The sequence below is a fragment of the Telopea speciosissima genome, chromosome 2 (assembly GCF_018873765.1).
Source record: "Telopea speciosissima isolate NSW1024214 ecotype Mountain lineage chromosome 2, Tspe_v1, whole genome shotgun sequence".
Lineage (NCBI taxonomy): Eukaryota > Viridiplantae > Streptophyta > Magnoliopsida > Proteales > Proteaceae > Telopea > Telopea speciosissima.
Window position 1 is genome coordinate 7,980,333 of NC_057917.1, and position 21,554 is coordinate 8,001,886.

General features: G+C 38.7%; 2 protein-coding genes across 2 annotated transcripts; one reads left to right on the forward strand and one right to left on the reverse strand.

Moving 5' to 3' along the window:
* Window positions 1–1,908: 1,908 nt before the first annotated feature.
* Window positions 1,909–18,395, reverse strand: LOC122652781 (ras-related protein RABE1c). The gene is made up of 9 exons (XM_043846633.1): window positions 18,204–18,395; window positions 17,980–18,096; window positions 4,131–4,203; window positions 3,932–4,032; window positions 3,414–3,479; window positions 3,024–3,121; window positions 2,708–2,770; window positions 2,509–2,601; window positions 1,909–2,312 (listed from the first exon to the last, which is right to left on the reverse strand). Exons 2-9 carry the CDS (start codon window positions 18,050–18,052, stop codon window positions 2,229–2,231), a joined length of 651 nt encoding a protein of 216 aa, XP_043702568.1. The 5' UTR covers window positions 18,053–18,096; window positions 18,204–18,395; the 3' UTR covers window positions 1,909–2,228.
* Window positions 18,396–20,828: 2,433 nt separating this feature from the next.
* On the forward strand, window positions 20,829–21,224 carry LOC122650406. Its single transcript, XM_043843823.1, has one exon. The coding sequence runs from the start codon at window positions 20,829–20,831 to the stop codon at window positions 21,222–21,224; it is 396 nt and encodes a 131-aa protein (XP_043699758.1).
* The last annotated feature ends 330 nt before the right edge of the window (window positions 21,225–21,554 follow it).

Below are 21,554 nucleotides of genomic sequence, written 5' to 3' on the forward strand. Positions count from 1 at the left end.
AAGAAAAGCAGAAAAGAGAAAGAGGGAAAGAGACAACAGTGCACAATCACACTATTATGCCTTCGTCTAACACAAGGCTCCCACAGCTCTGCAGATACTGCACAAACCCACCTGCTTCCCTGGCGGCTATACTTCCACTACCGGCAAACCTGGCTGTGACTTTCGCCCTCTAACTCTATTACCATTTGAGCCATTTGTGTGCACACGACCATGATCCCTTCTCTTTCTCTCTCCCTTTCAGGATTTTTCTTGTAAAAATCCATTTTTTTTTCCTACCATTCTGGTGAGACTTCTTTATTTACGGCATTAGAAATTTACATAGTTTTCGAGGTAAATCTAAATTTCAAAAAACTGAATCTTTTGTCCGTCAGTGGACAACCAAACGAGTAGAAAATTTTTGAGAAAAGAACTCTGTACCGAATCTTCTGTTTTCTCTTTTCTTTTCTGTTGATGTCGCGACAACCAAACACAACCTAAATTCCCATCAGAAAACATAGAAGCTTAGGTTGTGTTTGGTATGCATTCTAGGTCGATTTCACATTTTCGGACGATAAAATAAAATCGTCCGAGAATGCAGCCTTAAATTGTAGGTGAAAAACACCATTTTCCATTGTTTCAACAATCAAAAACTGTTTCATCAAAAATAAAAAATAAAAAACAATTCGAAACCGTTGTCAGTAACAGTATAGAAACAAGCCCTCGCTAAAAGTTAACAATTAAACCTTAAAATGTGAATTTTACACCCCCCCCCCCAAAAAAAAAACCCTTAAAATGTGAAGCTACTAAATTCTATCATGATCCTAATTGATGGATGAAACCTTGTGTGATTCAGATTAAAAGAACAAGTCTTGGTCACCATAGAACCTTAGGTTGAAACCTTTGAAACCATTGGGAAAGATTGTTGCAAAACACAACAGGCAAGAGGATGTGGTGACAGATCCTTGTCAAATGAATTGAAGTTGCAAGTAGCTATTGATTGGTAGAGAGATCTTTTAGGTGCCTAATGGGGCCCACTCTAGTATACGGACACTAGATTGGGCCAACCTAGTATGGGATAGATTAAAGGGTTTGATTTAACGCGCTCCATCAGCTCTGGAGCTTTTGACATATCGGTCAAGTACCTCAACATTTGATACCAAAGCTAGCCACCACGTCACTGGTTCGAGTCACGAAAAGAGCTACCTAAGAGAAGGGCTACCTAAAGTAGAATGAAAGCCATCAAGAAAGGGCTACCTACCACCAGACAAAAACCCTAAAGCAGAGTAAAACCGCTTGGAAAGGACTACCGACTGCCAGAGTGAGAACCACCGAAGACAACGACTATGGAAGTGTGGTGGTCAGTTATGTGTCTAATGGGGCCCACTCTAATTTATGGACGCTAGATTAGGCCAATTGCCAACCTAATATGGGATAGGTTAAAGTGTTTGATTTAATACGTTACATCAGCTTTAAAGCTTTTGATGTATCAGTCAAGTACCTAACATTTCAGGGCAGCAGGAAAGACACATTTTTCTAATAGAAATCACCAGACCATATCCATGAACTAAAGGCAAATTTCAATTTTTAAAAGGAGTTGAAGTGTCCTATGATTCAATTCTTATGATTTTGGAAATTGGATGCTAGTTAGGGGTGTTCGAAATGTTCACCAACTTTATCCATGTCAATCGATTCAACTACAACTTATCCAATTCTTGGCAGTTTGGGTGTCTTGGACTCCAAAAATCCAAACAAAGCCTTAGACATGAAGGATAACAAAAAGAGCTATTTTACTTCTATTTGACTATACCTCATCCTCCAGCCATGTATAAGGACATTAACATCTTCTCATTAAGTATTGAAATTGTTTTGATATGCAACATTCTTTACCAAAGAAGACAAGAAAACAACATGCAGTGAAGTTGCATACGAAAAATTGAGGACTGCTTCTATATACTTTTCTACATTAAGGAGATGAACAATCTCTCTCGAAGAAAAGAGAAAAGAAAAAAACAATATTACGGTTTTCTAAATCCCAAGAGAAGAAAAGAGGACTGTGTCTCATATAATAAATTCCACAAATGAGTGAGAAACTAACTTTCAAATGCTATAAAATAGTAGTTGCAAAGAATGGTAAGGAGAAAAATACAAGCACCCGCCCCATACTTTCATCACGATTAATCTTTGTCAACAGGCGTCGTCTCCAGGACCTGCCCTTTCTCTCTCTCCCCTAGGTCCAAATTTTGATCCTCTTAAGAGCCACAGCAAGCTGATCTTTGAGGAGCTTGAGCACCACCAGCTGCTTGGTCTGGTTGGTTAATTCTAATTGTCTGAGGCTGCAGACACCAAAACAATAAAGATCAGATCAATCAAAGACTTTCTTTGAAATAAATAGAGGAATTGGAAATGGTATACTAGTAGTCCTCTTTCAACACTCCCTGGATGACACCACCAAATATTTCTAACCTCAAAAGGGAAAAGAGACGGAACAAATAATGCATATTATCTTTCAAAATAATGACTACTTTATACCTCCGCCCTGGAGTCAGTTTCTGCAAGCCTTGTCTTTATATCTCTTGCAATTGAAAAGAAAACCTGCTCAACGTTCAAATTTGTCTTTGCACTCTGCAATTGGCAAGTGTCTTTCAGGATATAGAGAGGAATGAAATAAGTAGAAAATAATACAGAATTTCCCATCTGAGAGTTAATGGCAGTAACAAATTCTACTTACAGTCTCAAAGAACTTGATACCGTACTCATCAGCAAGTGCTTGACCCTTTGAGGTAGGAACAGCCTGGAAAAGAAAATAAGGAATGGTCATCCCACAAGAAAAAGGGAAAAAGCAAAAAAGAAAAAGAATCAGAGAGCAGGGAGCAGAGAGCCCATGAATATCACCCAATCATTCTCAACTCTTAGGGTCCCAGAAACCTCGATAATGCAACTCAAAACAAACTACTTCCCAACCAATGAGCTTAAGATCATAGTGAACTATTGTAGTAAAAATGTAAATTAACTCAACTACAAAGGAGAAGCAAAGCAGAACTTACCCTTTTGCTTTCATCCATGTCAGCCTTGTTCCCCACCAGTATCTTGTTAACATTGTCAGACGCATGCTGTTCAATGTTGCGGATCCAGTTCCTAATGTCTGTGTACATGACAATGAACCACTTAACAAAAACCAATGGAAACAGGGAAAAAATTGACACACTATAATAACACCATAAGAGGCAGGCAGAGCTCCCCCTGCCACCTGCAGCATGGCAAACAACTTAAGTGGCTGATGGAAAGGAAATCCTAAAGTAGTCTTTAAGAGCCATATGGTAGCTGGCTCACTCTCCCTCAGGTGAGTAGAGTATAAGAAACTTGCGGTTTCTGAAAAGTGAATCTAGCAATCCAAACTTTAATTAGTAACGACTGAAGGAAAAGTAAGCACTTACTGTTAAATGATGACTCATCAGTAACATCATACACCAGCAGAATACCCATCGCTCCACGGTAGTAAGCTGCAGAAGAAAAATACTATTTTAAGCAACACTCTTAACCATGTAAAGATGATTTTGGGGCTTGCAAAAATAAAGTGGACTAAATTATTATAAGGGCTATCTATGAGGGCATTTAAAGTTGATACATCACATGCGTCACCAAAATAGCAGTACCAAAGGGTAGGAACAAACTACCCACAAACCCAAGGAAATCTAATCAAGTCAGTAACAGAGTGATCCTATCGATCTAACCAGTACAATTAATTTCACAGTTCATCAAATTCCAGTAAATTAATATGATGCATGGCATAAGCATTAGATTGGCATTTTGCCTCCAAGATCATCGATTTTGACATGGTTCCAATCTTTTCCATTTAGTCATCCAAACACAGGATATACATCGTCTACATAGCTTCCAGACCTGACAATATCCTGAAAAAATAAGGGCAATTTATATGAGATAAAGCATCAACCTGTTGTGATAGTTCGGAACCGCTCCTGACCAGCCGTGTCCCAGATCTGCAGTTTGATCCTTTTGCCATCGAGCTCAATTGTTCGGATCTTGAAATCAATGCTGCAGAAAAAATCATTTCCTTGACAGGTGATTAGTAAATCAAACAAGAAAGAAGAATTATTTAATGCATGATGACGAAAATGATTAAAAGCACACACCCAATGGTAGTGATAAAGCTGGTGGTAAATGAACCATCTGAGAAGCGCAGAAGAAGGCAACTCTTGCCCACACCTGCAAAGGAATTTGATAAGGAAAGACTAAAATCAGAATATTCAATTGAAATCTGACCTGATTTCCATTTTACAAGGATTGAAATTCATAAAAAAGATTCCCAGAACAGCCCATCCATTCACACAATGGCATTCAACAGTGTTAAATTGCAAGAATTGTTAAATATACAAGAACAAAGACTTGATCAAGGTGTTCTTCAGAAGTTGTTGAGCAAAGCTAGATGTGGGATATTTTCAAAAATGAATGGAGAACAATGTCATAGGACCAGAAAACTCTCGCTAGAACATTCTGGTTTTGTGAAAACATTGTCAGACGGACTGCTTTGGCATTCCCAAAAAATTCAGACACTACTGATAATAATCTCCTGAAGTTGTCAAACAAATTCCACTGAAAACTTCCCAAACCTTCATTCAGTTATAAACATATATGTTTCCCCTAGAAAAGATAAATATTAAAAAAAAAGCACAAAGAAAAGAGCAAAACGACATCGTCAACAACTCAGCAAAAAATAAACCACCTAAATGGGGTCAGCTACACGAATCTTTGCCCTCCAATCAGCTCTGTTCAAGGTCATACTTGAGGCAAGGCCTAAACTATGCATGTCTTTCCTCACTACTTCTCCGAGTGTCATTTTAGGCCTGCCCCTAGCTCTTTTAGATCCTTCAATTTAGATCAAATCACTCCTCCGAACTGGTGCATCCCAAGGCCTCCGTTGGACATGACCATGCCACCTCAAACGACTTTCATGGAACTTATCTTGTATAGGGGCAACTCCCAAATAAGCTCTAATTATGTCATTCCTTACTTTATCCTTCCTAGTTTTGCTACACATCCATCCCAACATCCTCATTTCTGCTATATTTACTTTATCTATATGACACTGCTCAACTGCCCAACATTCCGCCCCATACATCATAGTCGGGCATACAATAGTCCTATAGAATTTTCCTTTAAGCTTTAAAGGGATACGTCGATCACGCAACACTCCAGACACACCTCTCCACTTCATCCATCCCCCACTTTAATTCTCTGTGCAACATCATCCTCTTATGGCACCTTCTTTATTTATGGTTGACCCCAGATATCTAAAATAGTCACTTTGTGGTATCTCTCTCTCCTCAATTTTCACCATTTCGTTATAATCTCCACATGTTCATAATTACCTTAACAAATGCAATACCCGTAGGAACAATGAATTTACACAATTATCTTCTTATGGATAGCCTACACTTTTTAACGCTCATCAATGGCCTTAATTATTTCTGTTACTTGTGGTCTATGTTGCCTAGACAAGTACAAAAGGAAGTCAAATGGCCTATGTTGTTTACAAATGATAAAAGAATTTGATTGAAAAGATCAGAAGGAGCGCAAAAACCAAGTTAAAACAATGAATTGGAATCAAAAGGTTTTCAGATATGAAAGATTAATATATTGAAAATGAATTTAGCAAGTACAAAAAGAAAGACACAGGTGAGGAGTCAATATATAATGCAAGTTAAAGCAATTAAAAAAAGGAGGATAGTAAAGATTTGGTAGTAGTAAGAAGAAACATGAAATCATATAATTAACAGAGGGCCTAGAATACCTGCATGGAGCAACAGGGTTCATGCAACGACATCAAATAGTTGAGAAAGGTTAATTTGAGAATTTGCATTGCTATACATGGAGGAAAGAAGCAGAACAGGACTAGATAACCACATGTCATTTGGAGAAGGCTCAATTTAGCTTTGTTAATACCAAAAGAGCATTGGGAGAAGGCAGAACAGGACTAGATAACCACATGTCATTGGGTGAAGGCTCAATTTAGCTTTGTTAATATCAAAGAGCATAATCATTCTGACTAGCAATTTATTATGGTTTTTACTCCCCACATATATAATATATCTAACAAATGAGCATTGTGTATAAACAGTTATACACAGTCAATGCACAAATTTTATTTCCCAAATGCACATAGAAAACATGGTAGATTAATTCAACCATCTAACCTCAAATAAAATAGCACCTGCACCACAAGCCTGCTAAAGCAAGCTGCCATCTGCAGGTCCCAACCACCCCTGATGCAGGTTTATCACCAAATTGGGCTTCTTTCCCTAGAAATAAGTCTAGGGTTGGGTTATAGACATGTTGGGCCTTTGGTCCTGTGAGTTTTCTATGTAATAGGCCACTTTTATGGGCCTAAAGTTGGGGTACATAAGTTACATACGGTATTAGTCCTATACTTAGTTTATTTTCATGTTTTAGTGTTTTAAATTGAACCAGTTGAACTACTGGTGCAATTTAAGTGATTTTAGAATATTCTTTTAGGGGAGAATCTTCTTCTTCTAAGTTTTATTTTAGGGTCTACACCTCTATACGAATTTTAGAGAGGGAGTGTTTTGTATTTAGACTCAGCGAAGGATTAGGAATTTCCTATGCCTAGGCTGGATAGGAATTTGGGCCTTTGGCCATTATAAATAAAGGCAAACCGTGGAGCTCCTCTTTACTTCACTGTTTATGAAATTTCTCTCTTGCAAGCTGCTGCAACTGTTCTTCTACTGAAGATTTGCTTTGTGTGTGATCAAAGCTGGTGGGATTGGTGTGTGATCCAATTGACACCTTGCGGTGTGAAGCCCAGGTGGTTCGTTGGTGGGATTGGAATCTGATCCAATCGACACTCTACGGTGTGAAGCCCGAGTGGTTCTCTTCAAGTTCTAGTTTCAAGTTCAAGTCCAAGATCCAATTTTTATTCAAGCTACTTCCATTACAAGCTGCTGCCGATCATCCACTGCAACTGCAAGTAAGTTTGAGACATCCCCAACCCCAGACTTCTTCTCCTAATCCTCCACAGCCCCAATCCTAACCTCTCCCTTATAGTTTTTCCTATTTTTCACATTCTAATTTCTCCCCAGACCTAAACCTCCATTAGAATCATCTCAAATTTAAATCACAGCATCTCCAGCATACCCCCTCCACTCGATCCAGAACTCTGCCCCCTTTCATCCAGCCAAACCCTAAATCCTCCATTACCTCATTAAACCCCAAAACCCTAATTTTCAATCCAGCAACATCCAGCCCTTATCAGACCCTCATACCTTCTTCTCTACCCCTGGAGAACTCGACCTGAAGCCCTTACCCTAATTCCACCTCTAAACCCTAGATTCCATCACTTCCATCTTTTCAAAAACCCGAAACCCTAGTCTGCTGCCCTTTAGGTTCTCACATTTTCGCTCATCAAATCATCACTGGACCAATACTAATAGACTCCCCTACACGTGCCTAACATAACCAACCCCTCAAATCCTAACCTAACCCTAATTTTGACCTAAATTCATATTTTACCCCAATCGGATTGCCTGTTCATAGCAGATCCTGCAGTACTGGTTCCTAGTGGGCCTTCTACCTACCTAGGACTACATTAACTCCCTAAATACACACACACATAACTGACATAAGGTAGTTTAGATAAAACCCATCATAGTTGTCAAAGCGTCGCCTAGATGGGCATCTTGCATCCAGCCCCACACCCCCCCCCCAAACACCTTGGGACGCCTAGACTATAGTTGTCAAAGTGTTGTCTAGGCGTTGCCTAAGTACCACTTAGGCGTCCAAGCTCTTTCTTGAGTCCAAGGCGATAGCATGCCTTATTGACACTTCACGACTTTACGTTGATTTATGTTTATTGTTTCATTTTTAGGAATATGCTGATATTATATCCTATGTTTTGTTTACTATATGTTGGTCTTCCCATATTAGGTCATTACTAGCATAATTATTTTTTTTATTTCATCGATATTGCTTCTATGTTGCATATAAGCATAATTATATAAAATTATCATTGGTATATTGTTATATTACATATAGACATATATTGCACGCCTAGAGCTCCTAGGCGGGCACCTTATCGCTTAAGAGCCCCTCCCAACGCCTTGGATCGCCTAGTCGCTGTGACAACTCACAACTATGAAACCCACCATGGCTTGTGCCACAAATACTTAACCCCAAATAAAGGAGGGCTTCATCAGACTGGTAACCAGCATTAAAACCTTTTGCCTGACCATTTGAAGATGAGTTATGCAGTTTTTTTTTATTTTAACTTTTAAACCTTATGCCAGGCATAGGTGGCCCTAGATGCAGTAAATTTAAATATATTCATGCATGTGAACAATGTGGATGGGATATAAGGCTTCGTTGAGTTGAATTTTTCTGTTTGAAAATAAATAATTTAAAAAAATGTAAAATGGCAACATCAATTTGGTCATGACACCTACTCTCAGAACTCCAAACCATGGTAGAACCCTTACAATCAATGATTTATAGGCAAATCACCTCTTAAGTTGAAGAATGTTTTGATTAATCAAGTATACTCCACAGTTTATAACTAATACTTCTCATGCTACTAGTAGTATTTCAAGGGAATTCTAGATATTATTAGTTATAGGGATGGACAAATCGAGCACATAAAATCTCCATCCACAAATAACTTACATACATATCACGTGAAATCTGAATCCAATCAACCAGAAAAATTGTCTTTTGTGTGAAAATAGGCAGTCATTTAGGTCGTGTTTGGTTGGAGGTTTCTTTGGAGACAGATTCTAATATTGGATCAGCTTCTTAAGAATCTGGTTCATGTGGATTTGGATTCGGAAAAAAAAAAACTGTTTGGTTACCTTGGGTCTGTCAGGTGGAATCCAGCTGTAAAACTGTTTGGTTGCCCTGGGTCTGCCAGGTGGAATCAAACAAACACGCCCTTCTTCTGCCTACCTTCTTCTTCTTCTTCCCTGTTACCTATTGATGTCGTTGGGTTGAGTACAAACTGCTAGAACTCGGAACCTTTCTCTCTCTTTCTCTACCTACCTATCTTCTTCTTCCCTGTTACCTGTTGATATTGTTGGGTTGATTACAAACTACTAGAACTCGGAATCTACTGAGAGTTTATTTGGGAGTTTATTTGCTACCTCTAGGCAACCTGATCTTTAGATTTCCTGCACCTTAATGGCACTTCTACTGAGAGATCAAACTCTGCAACCAGATCTGGCTGCTACAGCTGCGTCTAGTCTGATTTCAGAAGATTTGATTTGATCCTACAGCTGATTAACTGACTTGGTTGTTGGTTGCCCTCCATAGGTTCTTGAGTCAATTACCTATTTCCAGATTTGTAGGTTGATTGGAGCTCTTGATTTGGATACCTTCACATTGAAACCTAAGCCCTATCTGTCACTTGTTCTACGCCAAGTTTGAAGACGATGTTGGTTCCCCTTCTTTTATTAGATTTAATTAATTCCCTTGTAAACGCAATGATGAACCATTTGGACCTGAAAATAGAGCTCTTCGGGGGAACAAAAGACGGCAAATTCCGAGTGTTCAATGCATCGTCAATTTCAAGGTGAGGCCTTTGAAGGAGGAGGAGGTGCCATGGTTGCTGCCCCAGTAACCGGCGGTTGAGTTGCAGAGATGGTTACCTATGAGAGAGTTGCAGAGATGGTTGAAGACGATCGTGAGAGAAACCCTAGAATTCTAGGTTGAGTGAAGTTCAGCCTCGATTTTTGAGTCCACTAGAATCCATCGTATATATACAGTCCAGGAACCTAGATTCGTTTTAGAATTCGCCCTGGGTGAATTTGTAGATTCCAAAATTACATCGAAATGGATTTCGTGGATTCTTAGAATCCAACACGAACTATGAGAAACCAAACACGAAAAAATTAAGGTCGTGTTGTGGAGGTTTCTTCGAGACGGATTCGACGGACTCGATCCTTAACTTTTTTCGTGTTTGGTTTCTGAACCCGATTCCGTGTTGATACTAAGAATCCACGAAATCCATTTTGGAATTTTGGAATCCACAAGTATTCACCCAGGGCGAATTCTAAACGAATCTAGGTTCTCGTATATACACGATGGATTATAGACTCAAAATCAAGATCGAACTTCACTCAACCTAGAATTCTAGGTTTCTTCACGATCGTCTCATCTCTCGACTCTCTCGTAACATCTCCGCAACTCAACCGAATCGGTAGCAACCTGGCACCACCTCCTCCTTCAAAGGCCTCACTAAATTGACGATGCATCAAAACTCGAATTTGCCGTTGTTCAAGAGCTCTATTTTCATGTCCAAATGGTTCATCGCATTCAGAACCTAGATTCGTTAGAATTGCGTGAGAGATTCCAAAATTACACTAAAATGGATTTCGTGGATTCTTAGAATCCAACACAACTGTCAGAAACCAAACACAAAAATTAAGGTCGTGTTTGGTTGGAGGTTTCTTCGGAGACGGATTCGACGGGATCTGGATCCTTAACTTTTTTTCGTGTTTGGTTTCTCGGAACCCGATTCCGTGTTGGATACTAAGAATCCACGAAAATCCATTTTACAGTGCAATTTTGGAATCCACAAGTATTCACCTCAAGGGGCGAATTCTAAAACGAATCTAGGTTCCTTGACCTGGTATATACACGATGGATTATAGTGGACTCAAAAAATCAAGACTGAACTTCACTCAACCTAGAATTCTAGGGTTTCTCTCACGATCGTCTTCAGCCATCTCTGCAACTCTCTCACAGGTAACCATCTCTGCAACTCAACCGCCGATTACTGGGGTAGCAACCATGGCACCACCTCCTCCTTCAAAGGCCTCACCTTGAAATTGACGATGCATTGAAAACTCGGAATTTGCCGTTTTTTGTTCCCCTGAAGAGCTCTATTTTCATGTCCAAATGGTTCATCGCTGCGATTACCAGGGAATTAATTAAATCTAAAAAAAGAAGGGGAACCAACATCGTCTTCGAACTTGGCATAGAACAAGCGCAGAAAGGGCTTAGGTTTCAATGTGAAGGTATCCAAATCAAGAGTTCCAATCAACCTACAAATCTGGAAATAGGTAATTGACTCAAGAACCTATGGAGGGCAACCAACAACCAAGTCAGTTAATCAGCTGTAGGATCAAATCAAATCTTCTAAAATCAGACCAGACGTAGCTGTAGCAGCCAGATCTGGTTGCAGAGTTTGATTTCTCGGTAGAAGTGCCATTAGGGTGCAGGAAATCTAAAGATCAGGTCGCCTAGAGGTAGCAAATAAACTCTCAGTAGATTCCGAGTTCTAGTAGTTTGTAATCAACCCAACAGCATCAACAGGTAACAGGGTAGAAGAAGGTAGGTAGGTAGAGAAAGAGAGAGAGAGGTTCCGAGTTCTAGCAGTTTGTGCTCAACCCAACGACATCAATAGGTAACAGGAAAGAAGAAGGGCATGTTTGTTTGATTCCAGCTGATAGACCCAAGGCAACCAAACAATTTTACAGCTAGATTCCACCTGACAGACCCAGGGTAACCAAACAGTTTTTTTTTTCCGAATCCAATTCCACATGAACCATTCTTAAGAAGCTGATCCAATATTAGATTCCGTCTCCGAAGAAACCTCCAACCAAACACGATCTAAGGAATCCAGATCCTGTCGAATCCGTCTCCGAAGAAACCTCCAACCAAACACGACCTTAAGTTTTCTATTAGATGTCCAAATAAAGCCATCATGTAGTTGTGCAACTACATCTTACATGCAAAGACTTAGGACTCAAACTTGGGGGTCGCATCAGCCACTGGTGACCTGATCTGATCCCATGTCAACTAAGTGGTGTTTTGGCCAGGACCAGCTTAGTTTTGACATAACAGGGGATAAACATGGTTATCACGCAGACATGCACTTCCTTATTGCCTTAAAACTCGGATTGGGACCAGCTGATCCAATCCCAATTACCAAATTGACGGGTATGTCTCAATCAAGTCCAATGTCAATTCAAAAAAGAAACATGACCACTTGATGCAATATGAAAATCCAGATTATGGATCTCAGATGCAAGCAGGCCCAATGATCAAATCTGTGATCAGACCTAAGATAATGAATGCAAATGCATTGTCAAAGGAAGAAATCAGATCAATGGATGAGGAGGGAAAAGAGATGAAATTGATCTTCTTGGAAGGAAGAAGAGAGAAAAAGAAATTAGGTTTGAAATATCAATCATATGCATTGCTCAATAACACCAAAATTCCTATAAAAAAAACACATTCTTTACTCAAATAATCTCGAGTTGATGGGGATACATGGTTGTCACAGCATCTAGGTGACCCAATGCGTTGGGGGGCATGGACGCAAGGCAACAAGGAGACCAAGGCACCTGGATTCCTAGGCAACTCCTCGACAACTATTGGGGTTTGTATTACATATATGAAGTAATAATAATTCCCAAATTGACTTATAAAAGGACTCCTAATCTCACACACACAATAAGGTAAATAAACTCACAACAGAATTCCATCTAGTTATTAAGTATTTTAATCTAACTCAAACACTTAACTACTAATCCAGTGTACGAACTTTATCCCCACTTTATGGGCTTACAAATTAAGCCCATTACAATGAAACACAAAAAAATAAAAGGCCCAGCCAATAATGTAACTACCCAAAGGTCAATTTCAGTCCATTGGACTGCCAACTGCTCCTAGGGGCCTTCTAAACTTACACATATACATCAATACAGGGTTAATGTCTAATGCAACTGCATCACCTCTATTAGTAGTTGTTCAATATATCAATTAAATGTTAAAAATAAAATACCCAACAAGGGTGCTTCAGCAAATAACATGGGATAGAGCATCCAATTATTCGATAGAAATCCCTTACTTAAGTACAATACTCGTTAACATCTAACCAACAAAAACAAGTTACAACACAACTGTTTCACATGTCACACTCTCATTGTAATGTAGATGCTTCTGCAGTCCAGACTCGACTGAATTTAGATTCATCTCATTGACACATCAACAAGTAACCACCTAGAATTCATTTAGCAAAATAGAAGCCTGCATAAGAGGCAACATCTTTTTTTTTTTTTTTTGGGAGGTGGGGGGAGTGGTGGTGTGTAAATCTCATAACTAGCAATGTCATCCACTACAGTTATGTACCTGAACCATATGTGTTGAGAAGAGAGAAAAAAGAGCAAATTTAGTTACACTATGATGCCTCTCTCCCTCTCAACTCATTTCCCTTCTTCTCCTCAAAATCCTAAAATTTTAAAATAAACAAAATTATTTGTTAACAAGATTTCCTGCCATAGTTCAATGAGTTCTCCACAATAAGATTGCCAGTTCAATATCCAGGGGGACTTAACATTCAAGGAAACTATTATGACTAACCATGCATACTCATCATAAAACCTATTAACCATACACAGTAACCTCCATAGTTGTCACGGCGTCATGGCGATCCAAGTCGGTGGAGGGGTGTCTAATCGATATATCGACACATCGCCCGCCATGGCGTTGCCATGGCGATCATGTCGACCATGGCAGAATTGTAATTAAATCCAAAGTTGAATGCCAAACTAGTAGATAAATCATGATTTATAAGAGCAATGGCAGAATTGTAATTAAATCAAAAGTTGAATGGCAAAGTAGTAGATAAATCAAGATTTATAAGAGCAATGGCAGAATTGTAATTAATCTGAAGTTGTAAAGGAGTGGCAGAACTGTAATTTAATGGAGTTAAAGAGAAAACTGAATGGGTTAAACAGAATAGCAACAGAGAATATAAGGGGTTTTATATAAATAATATAAGTTGTCCTTACTTGCAATTTTAAAGACTTAATTTCTTCAACCTTGCAATAACACGATAGAAAGAGAGGCAGAGAGGCGGTGAACTGAAGTAGTTCCAGCAGAGGAAACTCCTTATAAAGACGATTCTCCCTGCAATTTCTGGAACAAAATCGCAGCACCAAGGTCTGCCGATCCCAACGAGAAATAGCCCCAAAATTCTACTGGCAACCAAATGGTGAGATCTGAAATCAGATCTGGCGGATGTCTTAGTTGAAGGCTACTAAACCAAGGCTAAAATAGGAGATTTTGGGAAGCAGAGTGGGTCTAAGGTTGGGGAAAAAACAAAAAATTAAAGAAGAAGAAATTGAAGAGGGAAAGAGAGATAGGACGCCATGGCGTAGGTCGATATGCACAGACCTCCAGCGCCAGGACGCCATGGCGACGATATGGCAACGCCATGACAACTATGGTAACCTCCCCCCCCCCCCCACATACACACAAAAATGGGGGAATACTAAAGAAAAGTGAACCCTTGGACACTGACAAAAAGGAGAACCCCACTACTTATTCTCCACACTTTGGATCACACACACACTACTCCTGAGCATCTCAAATTTAAGGTTCTACAAGTAAATGCTTACAAGGGCTTAGTATACTAATCGAAAGATTGATATGCCCTTTTTTTTTATTTGGGGGGGTGTTTCATATGATTGAACTGAGTCTAAATTTGATAAGTGGCCAATCCAGACCATTAACTAAATATCTGCATGGTTGAAATAGCCACATCACCTTCCACGTGGCAAAAACTTGGGTTCCGATCTAGATATACCTTTAGACCTGCTGGACTAGTAACCTCTTCCCATATTAATAACCGCCAGCGTAACAATTCATAATAACATTAAAAGGGTAGGCAATTATGTTGTACAAGAAACGGTAAACCTAATCATTACCAGTTATGAAAAAACCATTGTCCCCTTAAAAAAAGGTTACGATATCAATTCAATGATAATTAAGTATTTCATTAAGGAGTTGCATGAGAACCCATCGATCTGAAGTTCTCCAGGACAGGTCATCCAGAAAACGAATGCTCTTGACAATAGTCATGAAATAGCATAAACTATATCAAACAAGAAGCCCACAACTAATAGAAACATGACTTATATAGACTTGAGATAAATAGCTCATGGTTCAGAATAATCACAACTTCGCATAGCTAAAATAGAAGATTTTTTTATATTTTAATGACTTTTAATGGCTTAATAAGTATTTATATCAAAGTAGATAAATTGTACAATCAGCAACATAAAGTTGGACACTATCTTTTAAACTCAAAGAACATACATAACATGAACTCAACACTCACTGTCTCACCAGTTCAACATAGATGTCAACCATCTGTTAGATGCCTTTTGGTTAATTAGTCCTTGTTCATAATAAAATCCAGTCATACAAAATAAAGTACAGATACAATGGTTAGCTAATTAAATCCAAAGAAACATCTCAAGAGAAGGGATGGCAACAAAAAACTGGATGACAATTGCAAAGGCCATTGAAAAAATGTCAAACAGATTGGCTGCAGACCTAATAACACCAACAATGCTAAGAACTGCAGTACTCATACTATTGTCCATGCTAATGCCTTAGAATCACATACAACGTTGCATTATAGTAATTTCCTTTCATTGTTAAAAAATCAATGAGAGGAGACAATATTGAAGTTTAGTTGACCTTTGATGCAGTATCTCTTATGTATGGGAGATTATCCCCATTTTTTAATCTAACTTCATTCAAATCAAGCAGAAATATCTTGGAAATCCAACATGCTCCGCAATCTTAGGGAGAGGTAGGAAAAATAAAAAGAAACTTTCCCTCCCTTCCTCATTCACTCACCCAGTTATTATGTATTTCCTTTTATAATTAATTATGATCGTGTCATGCGTTTCTTTTCATCTCATTCTCAAACAATTAAATTTACAATGATAACACAACACTTAGTAGTATATGATTAGTAATTACATACTTCAACAAACAATGTTACAATATCAACTTAGCTTTGTCTCCTTGTTCCCTTGGTTGAACTAAAATTTAAGCCACCACAAGGAGCTAAAATCATACACACTGAAACTTGAAATGAACACATAGAGAAAAAAAAGGTGGTGGGGAGGAGGCTCTTAACTTCGGATCTAAACACCAATTTAAGTTAATTTTTCACCCAACAAGAATAACACAATAGAACATCCTACTACAACTCCTCACCCCCAACAGCAGCCCAGCCCCCCCCCCCCCCAACCCCCAAAACAAAGAAAAAGGGAAACTAAAATCTTATTTTAATGTTATTTTGGGCCACCGAGTTGAATTTAATTACCAGCCAACTATAAATGCAATAAGTATAATTCCAGGATAACAACCGAAGACACACTAAAATACAAAGCAATGACCAAGGACACCACGGGAAACTTCCATTTAAAAAAAACAAACTACTCAATATTTACAAGCCCATCACCCTTAGGGTCCACCGAAATACCAAGCCAATAAAAGTTCCATATACTAAAACCAAAAGTGATAGGAGAAGAACAAGGCCCATACACAAGTCTAATAGTTGCCTAATTTCAGTATTAGATCCTCCATCTTAATACCCATGATCCACAGAAATGTCCTACAGTATCAACTACATTGCAATTCACAACCTTGAAAAACTTAATTACTAAGAATAACCCACAATTTAAAAAACCAGCTCCAAAAATTTAATGGGGAAAAATAAAACCTATACACACACTTGCAGTCTTGCACACATGCACACTACAAGAATGAAAACATCAATGAGTTCAAAATAAATGATTTACATGTCCATTCATTTCTGACCTGTATATGTGTACCCTAAATACTTAATAAACTACTATAGTACTACAAACATGTTCCATGACATTCCATCTACCCTATAGCCAATAACAAGCACATACATTATTCAATTTTATATTTCAAACACGAGGACTTCTGAATAGATCAACCATCCTTGTACTACACTCACCCAAGATAGGAAAATCAAACATTTCTTAACCACACACAAGGACTTCCAAATACAGGCGCAATAAGAAGATAGCGGGTAGGGAAACGTAATAAAGGTTGATAATTCTTTGAATAATAAGTGTACACCAGTCTTCTAGAGGAACCTATATATAACAAAAAATTATGGGTCAAATGGAAAAATCAAAGCTGGGAAAACCCATTCTCAATGCATAGTTACTAAGAAAATAAATTTAACAAAAAAATATAAAGAAAAGATGAAATCAGAGATGATATATACTAATAGTCCATATAGAGAAGTCAATAGCCTATCAGGCATCTAAAAGACAATAAAATGAGATTTCTGCAAGTATATAATGAGCCATAACAAAGTTATGTGAAGAACTCAGTAACATGAAGGTGAAATTAAATTAGTAAAGCAAGCAGGGCCAGCAATGGAATTCTTAATGTAAAAAACTTGGGAAGTGACGGGCTGTTGAAACAAACAATTGTCCAATTCAAGAAGGATAAATTGTTGTGCGCAGATGGCACAGAGGCACACCACTCCCCAAAAATAAAATAAACATAATAAATCCAGGATTAAAACTCAGAAGCAATAAGATCTTCAAATCCGTAGATTGATCACTGAGAAAAACACAATTCCCTAATAAGCCTGAACAGAGCTAAACAAATCATCTTTTCTTTTTCTCTCTCTCTCTCTCTTCTTATAAACCCTTAACCACTGTTTGTTGTATTGTTGTTTTGAGCACAGATCCCCATATCCATGTAGAAAAAATGGGAGCGTGTAAACCATGTTAAATTTGTTTCCATAACAATAGACATTCTGATTGGATCATCCAACCAATGCCACTCCTATAACGAACGATTCCAACATATGTCAGATAACATGATGTAGATCAAAGAGCCTATCTGCTAACAAATTATGCGAAGCCACCTGAATCCTCAAAACCAATTACGAGATCCACAAGCACCATAGAAATACTCTTCATTTCCACTTTTCACACAAGCAACCCGAACTAAATAGAAACCACTCAGATCCCCAATCAAAAGTACGAAAAATATCAGAACGGCCAGCCTTTTCACCACACAAGCCGTAAAATTTTAAAAATCTCGAGTCTAGAAACACGATCCATAAGAGAAATGAATGACAAAATCCAACAGTGAAATGAAGATAACTGAATCCCTTACCGCTGTCGCCGATCAGAAGAAGCTTTATGAGGTAATCATAATCAGCTCGAGCCCTAGCAGGTGGAGCAGCCATGGAAGAAACAGGTTGCAAAGAAACCCTAAAACAATTTTCGCCTCTGCGTGTAAGCAGAGAAAGAAGAATCAAAACCAAAAAACAAACGAATGGAAAATAAAACCAACAGGAAAATGAAACAGTTCACCAAGGCCGAAAAAGGAAATACCAGAGAACACAAATGAAAGAGCGGGAGAGAAAGGAGGGGGAGGAGGAGAGAGAGAGAGGGAAAGAGCGTGTTTGTCAGGGAACGTCAGCAGTGGTCGGCCGTTGAAGAATTTGAAGAGAGAGGACAGGACAGAATGAGATTTTTTTTTTTTTTTTAAAACTTTACTAAATAGAGAGAGACGTTTTGATCGGTTCTTCTCCGTCCAGCCCAGCTGGTGCCTATAACCACACCAGCCCATTCCTCCTTTTGCTTTTCTTCGGGGAGCCGGTGACCACCCTGTGCACGCTAGCGCAACGTGGGGCCCTTACCTGATAGGGGTGAATCAGTCAGTTTGATCGTGCTGAAATGTTGAATCAATTTTGGTCTAATTATTTATCCGAAAAAAAAAATTTATTGGGCCAAATTCAAATCAAACCCTTCAAGTTTTGATTGATCTTTTATTCGGTTCGATTCAGGTTTTGTCTGTTTCTTTTGGACTATTATTGGTCTGGTATCGATTTCGACCAAGTTTGATTTCGGTGTTACATATAAATATTTAAAAATAAATAGGACTATGTTTCCCTCCACCCCCTCGGATTGGGATCCTCTCCTTGGACAATGAGTGCTTAATGAGGCATCCAATGGCTGAGCTGTGCCGCACACATTCCAATGGTTGATTGGGCACACACCGGAACGTATAGTACGTCGGATGCCTCATTGGACAATGCCCTCTAAGGAGAGGAGCCAAATCCTCACTGCTCAGTGAATGGAAAACAACCATCTTAGGGTTCATAAACCCCTCCTAAGTTTTAGTATTTTCTGCAAAATACCCTTTGATACCCCATGTGTGCATTTGAACTCTCCTCGGTGAATGAATTCCCATTCGCCGTGTCTAAAGAGAAACTTGATCCAAAACAGTGGTCAAAACATAGCTTTTAGACTCCTCATTTTTCTTCTTATTGGTTTAGGCCTGGTTGATTTGATTTTTACTTTGTTTGATCAGAGACCGATTTTGATCCGATTTAGTTTCAATGTTACATACAAGTGTTTAAAAACACTAATAAATAAAGACTCGATTTATATGCACGGTCATGTACATATACAATTATATCTTTCAACCATTGGATGGGTGTGGGGGATAGAAATGTAATAACACATCCACTTCTCTCCCCCATTTAAGTTTGAAAGTACGATTGGGAATAAAAACCTTTTGCTAATAAAAAAAAGAAAAAGAACATCATCTAGCAGCATGGAGCCAGTACATAAAATTACTGTCTCACCTTTTCTAAAATAAAAAATTCCATCTATGTTAATGTCCTTGTGCATGCCTATATTTGATAAGTTTGGTTTGGACGGTCTCCAAACAACCCATTCAGCAACAATAAGAGTTCGTTTCGTTTTGTTGGTTCCGATCGAACCACCCGGTACGAGTTTGAATTTTGACACCGCTGCCCCCGATCTGGTGATCTGTCCCTCCGCGTATGGTACACGGTTGCGTCGTTGTGTACGATAAGCCTTCACAATGTGCATAATGCACATGAAGACTGGATCCTGTAGACTCAGTTATTGTAGATAGTGAGTGCATGGTGGAAGTGGGACCCATGTATTAGATTTATTCCCATCCAACGACAATTAGTGTTGAGTATATACGATAGCGTAATGTCACGTTTGTGGAGATTTGAAATGTTTCTAGTTTCGACTTTCGAGGATGTTTCCATGAGACCGGCCTCATGATAATTGAATACAACAACCGTACGATTAACCCATCCTCTACTTTATCATAAAAAAATAAAATAAAATTAACCCATCCTCTAAGCAGAATTTTCAGGACCGGCAAAAGTATTGGACCTCATTGCGTGACACGGTTTCCATTCGGACTTCAACTGTTCAACAACGCGGCACTATGTGAAGAAAACGTCACTGTACTAATTTTTTGTTTGGGTTAAATATGCGTACCCTTGTAAGGCATCCAATATTCCTCGTACCCTTAAGCTTTTGATAAGTCCACGTACCCCCTTTCAATATTCCACGTATCACCTCTGTTTTACCCCTTAATGCCATTTAAGTCCACACCAAGTATTAAATGTTAAAAAATTACCAAACTACATTTTCTTCTATTTTTTATAAATTTAAAAAAAATTCCAATTGTCTTGACCTTGTTTAATTTTAAAAAGATCAAAATGTCCTCATCTTACCCATATCATCATTTTCTTTTACATACCCACCACCACCATCACCACCACCACCACCACCGCCACCCACCATTAACACCATCACAACATAACCGATCCATCATCCCATCTATTATTCATCTTACTTCATCTTCTACTTATTAGCCAAAGATGCTACCAAACTGTAACTTCCTTTGTTTTATCTTCTACATCAATCTTGTAATGTCAAAGATCAAAGCGGATACCATAACAAACCTTAATGAAAGATTTCAGAATCAGGATTGACAGCATTGAATAGAACGCTGATTATAGAGGGAGAGAAATTGAAGATAAACGGAAACCTAGAAATTCAGCCAAACTGATGGATGAATCACCTAGACCTTTTCTTCTAATGCAAGTCTGAAAATATACTCTCCTATTCTCCAGATCCACTCTATTACTATCCTTCTCTATATGCCTCTAACAATTATCTCAAAACATGGGCTTAGAAGACTGGTTACCATTGAACAAGCTAAAGAGAGCTGTGAAGAAAGTGAGATTTCTATTAAACTTGGATGTTAATCGATGGAGGATTGCTTCGATTATCGGTAGAACGAGCCAGCGGCGATTGAGCTTCAACGATCGGCCTGGTTTGCAGACGATAAACAACGACGAAATCGATACAGAAGAAGTGATTGGAATTTCTCCAAGAAGGGCACTTCAAAGGACAATGAGCTCTCCCTCTCCAAGGTCATCTGATGAAGATATTGATAAGAACGCAGATTTGTTTATTGAGAATTTCTATAATCGACTTCGGATGCTGGAAAGGCAGGTTTCATTGAATCTAAGATATTGCAGAACAGATAGCTTGGAAAGCAATGGATCGGATTCGTAATGAAAGATGGGTTTTTGTTGAAAGGTGGAGGGAGGCCTGTGTTTTAGAAGGGAATCTCCTTGGTAATAAAGATCATTCTTTAATTCTTTTTCTTTTTTGATTTATTTCATTTTTCACTCTGTATTTCCCACCCCATTCTTCTGCTTTTCCTGTTTTATTTTTTCTTCACTTGTTCGTCGCCTTCGATCAGTTGCGGAGAGAGAGAGTGTGGAGGTAAGAGAGAAAGATGGAGGAAGTGAACGGTGAAGAGAGAGAGAGGTGGTGGTACCTGCATATCCGTTCTACAATGGTGGTGGTGGTGGTGGTGATAGGTATCTATATTGTAAAAGA